At 36.9% G+C, this 7,308-nt stretch overlaps 2 protein-coding genes across 2 annotated transcripts in view; one reads left to right on the top strand and one right to left on the bottom strand.

Annotated features, from left to right (window-relative positions):
• LOC107191247 (lateral signaling target protein 2 homolog) overlaps window positions 1-1,177 on the top strand; it is a 25,763-nt gene extending 24,586 nt beyond the window's left edge. The window contains exon 8 of the mRNA XM_015580237.1: window positions 897-1,177. Coding sequence (XP_015435723.1) covers window positions 897-1,177 — 281 coding nt within the window. The remainder of the gene's footprint in view (window positions 1-896) is intronic.
• A 4,172-nt stretch (window positions 1,178-5,349) lies between these two features.
• On the bottom strand, window positions 5,350-6,672 carry LOC107191246 (piggyBac transposable element-derived protein 4-like). Its single transcript, XM_015580236.1, has one exon. It carries the CDS (start codon window positions 6,670-6,672, stop codon window positions 5,350-5,352), a length of 1,323 nt encoding a protein of 440 aa, XP_015435722.1.
• Between the last annotated feature and the right edge of the window lie 636 nt (window positions 6,673-7,308).

The raw sequence follows: 7,308 nt of genomic DNA, 5'->3' as shown, positions 1-7,308 counted from the left end.
TGATTATTATTTTCTTAATTTAACGCAAGCTATGGCTTATTTCCGGCGATAATTCTGCAAGTTTCTGTACCTAACTTTTTCTTCGGGCTTTTTGAAAAAAATTATTCATTATCAGTAACATTGTTGACAGTTATTAAACTACGAATTTTTATACCAATACCAAATTACGATCACTTCTCGTTTATTCTCTGTTACATTACCTTTTCGTTCACACGTTATTTGAAAAGGAAATTTACAAATTCGTAAAAAGGAATTTACAAAAATGTAAATGCGCATTCGTCTTTTTACGTTACACATAATTTGCCTACATTTACGTTTCATTCATTAATCTCTTTAAGTAACAAACGACAGATGATAAAAAGTATGATTTTATTTGTTACGTCTTGTTTATTTGCTATTATTATACGCGGTTTCCTGCGATGCATGGTGACCTACTTGTTCGGAGCTTCGTAGTACAAGCGTAGCGCGTAGCCACCGCTAGCGCGGGAACTCGGCTGGCAAACTCGCGCTCTGATTGGTCGCGGTTTTTCGTTAATATCTCGTTAACGAAGCCTCAGTTTACATTGTTGCTAAGGAAAAAGTTGTTCGAATTCACCCCCCGAGTGCCCCATTTCCGGGTCGGAGGACATTTTTGGGACACCCTGTATACAGTGGATTCCGCTTATTTCAGCCACCGATTAATCGAAGTAGCCGTTTATTTAGGGCAAAGCTCATAGAACAAAATCTAATCGAATCTACTGTATTTACCTATGTGATATTTCCATAATGGGGACAACCGCTTAATCGGGTCAAGGGACGCTAGTCCCAATGTGTTACACATACCCGGAATCCACTGTACTATATCAAAGGGATTGTCTATGGGGTGCATTATACTAATATAGACCTTCCGTTTGCAGATTCTTCCGTAACCGAACGCGGGGAGGAGTGCGTAGAGAGGGCGCCAGCCTGGGTCCCGGACAACGACGCGCCAAGGTGCATGGCCTGTCAGGCGGGCTTCACCGTGGTGCGACGCAGACACCATTGCAGAAACTGTGGCAAAGTATTCTGCGGCCGTTGCAGCAGCAACAACGTGCCCCTGCCGCGTTTCGGGCACACGAAACCCGTGAGGGTGTGCAACAGGTGTTTCCTCTATCAGGTGACGCCGTTCACGGTCTCCCAAATAACGTCTGCGAGCTGAACATTACTGGAACGAGGTATAATATAGGGAAATTGTCGTTTTTTTTTCTCTCTCTCTCTTCGTCGAATACTACCTTCTTGTTAATATTACTCGGACGGTTTAGCCGTGTACTCGGACGGGGGTTCGATTGCCCGTTTCTTTCTTCTAATAGGAATACGTTGTTTCGGAGCTCGTCTCTTTTAGTTGAAACGTTAACATGTAGACGCATATACGTGTAAAGTATACATACGCGTGTACAGATTATATTAAAATCTAGCGGTGACTGTATTGTTTCTGTTTTCTTTTACGAATTCGAGCATGATTTAAATGTCTCGTGACAAGGAGAATTTGAGGAGCGGTGATGTAAACGAACTGGAGGACACGTAAATTCTTTTTTTCTTTGGCCGTTTAATTTACACAAATTCGAATACGAAATGAATTGTATATTAGATATCTTCAATTTCCAAAATTAGAGTTTTTGAAAATTATTTTTTTGTACATGAACTAACCCGTGTCTTGTGCATAATTATAATCGCCATGGTTTTATTACTTGACGATTACTGACAAAGTTCTGTCACCAGTATTCTCCTTATAATAAACACGATTGATACTATTGAAGATTTGAATAGATCTGTAAAATATTAGTATAAATAAATTGACTTTTCTAGTGTTTGCTGTACTGTAAATAAATTCCTTTTCTTGTGACTAAAACTAAGCAATTTTAACGCTTGATGAAATAAAGAACAAAATTTATCAATTTAAAAGTTATTATATGTAGGAGTAATTAATTTGAAAAATTGACAGGCGAATGCTAGAAGAGTGATTATTATTAGAGATGCTTACATTTGAACGTTCGACGAGTAGAAAAAATCGTGTCTCTTTTTGCCTCCACTTGACCAACATTATCTGAAGTTCCAGTTGGAGCAGACTTTCGTAAACTGTTCCTCGTTATAAACCGATCAGACAGTTAAGCTCAATAAAAATCGAATCACTACAGACACTGCTACGATCGTTGTTTGCGTTGATCTGTATACATACGCGTACTTGAATCGTAAAATTAATATTCGTCGGCGACGATCGCTAATATTTTTACACATCGTGATCGAGCGGTTTTTAATCGAGCTGAATTCCAAACCAGTTGTATCATAGTTTGAATCTTGCGAATCTTGGAATTTGTACTAGAAAAAAAAACGATAAAAAAATGAAGATACGCAGTTGTTGATTAGACGATATATTGTACAGAAATTTCTTTACATTGTATATCGAGTTCTGTGTTTATCATTTGTGTCAATTCTCTTCGTCGACGTTCCGTTTATATTTTATTTTTCTCCTTATCTTCCGTTAGGTGTGTTCATTTGCTATAAGCAATCGAGATTCCACTTTTCTGGCGTCGTTGCTTTACTAAGACGAGAATGAATGAATTTGTTTATACAGTTAGTATCGTCAAATATAGGTAGGACTAAAATTAATTTAGAAAATGCGTACAAGTATTTCCGTATTTGTTCTGGTTTCTATGTTACATTCCTTTTGGCGATCCTGTCATCTGTCTTGCTAATTGAACAGGTACACGACGATTAACAACAAACAGACGAGCAATATTTTTTAGGACTGATCACAGGGTATCTCGGAAAAAGATGATAATAAAAATAAAAAGTAACAAATTTTCTGTATGTCCACTATATTTTCCCTTACGCATTGTTCGATTTGCCGTCAAAGTGATAAATGGCGTCTATTGTAATATGTATATGTGGTAACAATAACTATATGATTAAATATGCGATTTTGACACAACATCGACGGAATATTTTTTATTTTATTCGACCTACCCTACCACTTCCCGTAAGGAGACCATCTTTTTCCGGAACACCCTGTATATAAAAAAAGCTGGTAATTTCGATTGTTTATCAAGGCAAAATTTTTGAATGATAAAATGTGTCTGTGATAGCAAAGAAGAAGGTTCTTCCATTTCGGTTTTATCAATTTTTTTTATCATTTAATTCTTAACCGGGAAAGCACCACCTTAGTGTACGTTATACACTCCCATTATAAATAGATGTTCTCCTATCGAAGAAAAGTTTACTTTTTTCCATGTTACATTTCATTCTACGACTTCTCATTAAATGATCTTGGATTTTTGAAATTAGGTATTTTGAAAAATTTGGCACATTTTTTAATGAAGTCAATGGATGGACAAATACTTATATTAGTACATGACTTAGGAGAGAAAGATTGTCGACTGCCCGAATAGCTTAGGGGTCAAAGCAACATTCTTTTTATATTACATTATCCTGTCTATATTTTTGGTACGCCCTGTCTAAACATGCTCTTAGTATTTTCCCGAGGTTCAGATATGTTCATTTCGTAAAAAGAAGAAATAAAAACCATCTCGGACACGTATATAAACTGAATAGTTACGAGAGCTGAAGAATGTTCCGTTGCGAAATAGAGACATTTGGATTTATATGTGTATACATATGTACGTACACACAGCACACATATACATACATACATACATACATATACATACATATACACACATATCTGGGATTGGGAACTCCATACCCAAGAAAGGAGCAAATAATATCTTGGGAAAATAGGAGGGTTCCGTGGAGTAGTGGGTAGAGTCTCTGCTTTCTCTGCTTTCGGTGCCGGGGGTCGTGAGTTCGAATCCCGCTTGGGCCCTCTCATTTTTCCAACGCTCCTACACATATACATACGTATACGTACATATACATACATATACATATGTATTTAATTTTGGAATATACTCTTTTTAATTGAAGCGCAAAAATCTTAAATAATATGGTTAACGAAGGAAACGATTTTACGGGTTACTGTCGACAATTCCGCGCGAAGGGCATGTATCGCAGACTGAGAACAATACTTGCGTGATGTCAGACTCCAACTGTATCAAACGTTTGCTCAGCGATAATGATTGAAGTGATTTCTAAATTTTTTAATAATAACTAGCGAGGACAGTTACGTAGGGAACGTGTAATCGTATTATAATCATGACCATCGTTTCGTCGAATCGCTTATATGCACCGTGTGTCCGAAATCGTGTAACAATCAGGGTAGGAGGTGATACCTTGTACAAAACTAACAAGGAAGGGTCACAAACGGTTCGGCTCCGATTTGAATGACATTGTAAGTTTGAAGAACAGTTAAAAGCAGTAAGTAGATAAATTTTTTTTAGTTGTAGTAAATCAAGTTTAAAATGGGTGAAACCACCCCTCAAAATTGGATCCCCCGAAAGCTAACTCAGAAGCGGTTAAAGATAAAAAAAATTTGAACAGAAAGGAAATGGTTTTTGCCATCTTAGAAGAAAAAAAAATAAACCGCTCCTGGGAAGGGAAATGAAATTTCAGTCAGCAGCGAAAACGTTAGTTAGTATTTGTACCACTTGAGGCCCAAAAGTTTCACTGGGTTCCTTAACCCCTTGCCGTGCCATTTAGCTCGACGAAACTCGGGCCCAAGTGTTACGCGTCAACGCGTGGTAAACAGATCAGACTAATGCGCGAGAAAGGTCACAATACGAGCCGAAATGTAAATGCCTCTGATGTAGACACTTTTGCACGATACTGCTGTTGTGGAAATAAACTCTAATACCTTTTGTATTTTTTATTTATTTATAATCGATTCATTACATTATAATTATTATACTATATTATATTTTGTAATCGATAACAGTTACAAAATTATATTTCACGAATTCAATAGAACAGTTTAACAGTTCAACAGAAATCCTTGCATCTTCAACTGTGGGTTTGTTCCAAGGAATGTAATAATACCACGGTTAAAAATAAAACTTCAATTGTAATGAATATTCATCTTGAATCAATATCTAATAAGAAAATACTAACAAGTCTAAAAATCCTCCTTGGTATGATACTTCCTAAAACACTCTGGCAGATGTAAAGCTACTTCACATTTCGCACACTCCCACTTCGTTTCGCTTCGTATTTTATGCTTATAACAAACTTTGCACATCCTTGTTGGGTGCTTTTTTCGAGCCGTCGAATCGATAGTTTTTGGGAAATGAGCCCAATATTGTGCTTGAAGTCGAAGAGGTTCAATTGATGTAGATTTTCCACGCGTTTTGTAATCCGGTAATCGGACATTTTGTAAAATTGTTTCTGCTATTTTTACTCGGTATTGAACATAACTCTCCTTTTTTTGGACCGTGCATAATTTTATGCATAATATAGGTATTGAATAGGGCCATATCTGACATGTAAAAGAAAAGCTTTCGGTATCCTTTGATGGCTTTTCTCATGATTGGGAAAGAGGATAACATCTGATCTTGATTGATGATCAACTGCACCCATACCTTTGTTATATTCCACGATACAATTAGGCTTCATTACTTTCTGTAATTTTTTGTCCGATTGCTCAACCATCTCTACACTTTCGTGTTTCGTTGATATCATATACACGTCGCGCTTGTCTTTCCATCTCAGAGCTATCAAATTATTGCAACTCCTCCATACACATTCTCCTTTTTTCAAAACAGGCTTTTGAATATCCCCTGGCATATTTTTTCTATTTTTGCGTACTGTCCCGATAACATTTGTCCTTTTCTGGTTTAATTTTAAAAAAAGGTCGGGTGAAGAGTACCAGTTATCCAGAATCAAAGTATATCCCTTGTTTATTATTGATTTTGACAAATCCATCACAACGTTCTGCGACGCACTATCATTTACATTAATTTTGTCCTGGCCGGTATATATTTTGAATTTATGACAGAAACCGGTACTTGCCTCGCACAATTTATAAATTTTTAATCCAAATCGAGCTCTTTTCGACGGATTGTATTGTTTGTATGCTAAACGCCCTTTATATTTCATCAAGGATTCGTCAATGCTGATATATTCACTGGGTGTGTAAATTTCTTTAAATTTTTCATTCCAGAGGTTGATGATAGGTCTTACCTTTCGAAGTCGGTCATTTCTATCAGAAGTTTCATTATTAGAGAAGTGTAAAAATCTCGAAACTTGCCGAAATCTCTTAAATGGCATTGTTTTTCGAAATATTGGCGTTTCTATTACTGCTCTTGTAGTCCAATACTGTTGTATATTTGATTTTTTTACTTGACTCATCAAAATACATAATGCATAGTAGGCCTTTATTTCATCTAAGGTAACAGGATACCAATTGTCGTCCACTTTCCGTCTTTTACACTCGTCGTTCATTTCTTGGTATGCGAAGCGATTTGTTTCCGTAATAATTATATCCCACAGTTTGTTATCAAATATAATAGAAAATAGTTCTAATATTGTTGGATCCTTGCTTAAATTAGTAAGAACAGACGCTTTTATACCATGAGTCTCAGAATACGTCCAAACTATTGGTGTGTTTTTTTTCTCCTGCCAAATCCATGATTGACGCGTCGTACCTTCCTCTTCACTACTATCTTCTATAATCATACGCCTTGGACGCTTTCTGGTTAGCGGAAGAACATCACTATCACTAGATTCATTATCACTGCTTTCACTTAAACCTCTTTTATTTTGCATTTTGTAAGGGTTTATTATTAAATTTCAATATAATAATATAAACTACTTTGTAACAGCAATTATGAGACTCGTGACTAACTCTGGTGGCGTACTGATAGAAACTAACATTCAATCACGACCCAGGCTCGTGATGTTTATGTTTGATCCGACTATCTGTACACGACCTCGGCTCGTGATGTTTACGTTTGGCCCGACGATCTATTCACGAGCCTGGCTCATCATATTCATGTTTCGGCCAAAATTTTCATCACGAGTCAGACTCGTTAAAGCACGGCAAGGGGTTAAGTACGATTAAAAGAGGAGACATGAGTTTTACTGCTGCAGAAGTTACAGGCATGATTGTACAGCTATGTGTTATTGTCGAGATCGCTGAACAACTGCTTCAACCGTTGTTACACCTTGAAATGCTAACGTATGACTGGAATGTAGTTCAAGATTAAAGCTGCTTTCGTTAGCATTATAAACGTGTTCTAAGCCACCAGCTTCAGTTATATGTTTAATCCATTGATAGTCGTCTGACACAATCCTATTTAGGGTGCGAGCAGCAACATTTGTAGTAACGGGACCAGGACGCTCTATTAACTCCTTGGCCTATTGAGGATTGGTAACAAGAACTCCCATGACCTTGCTTAGGTA

This window comes from Dufourea novaeangliae, unplaced genomic scaffold (assembly GCF_001272555.1).
Source record: "Dufourea novaeangliae isolate 0120121106 unplaced genomic scaffold, ASM127255v1 scaffold244, whole genome shotgun sequence".
NCBI classification, from domain to species: domain Eukaryota; kingdom Metazoa; phylum Arthropoda; class Insecta; order Hymenoptera; family Halictidae; genus Dufourea; species Dufourea novaeangliae.
Note: the sequence above shows the minus strand (reverse complement) of the source record. Positions and strands in the feature narration are given on the sequence as shown.

Coding starts and splice junctions, on each gene's coding strand:
- LOC107191246 (XM_015580236.1), bottom strand. CDS start 6,672: ATGCAAAATAAAAGAGGTTTAAGTGAAAGCAGTGATAATGAATCTAGT.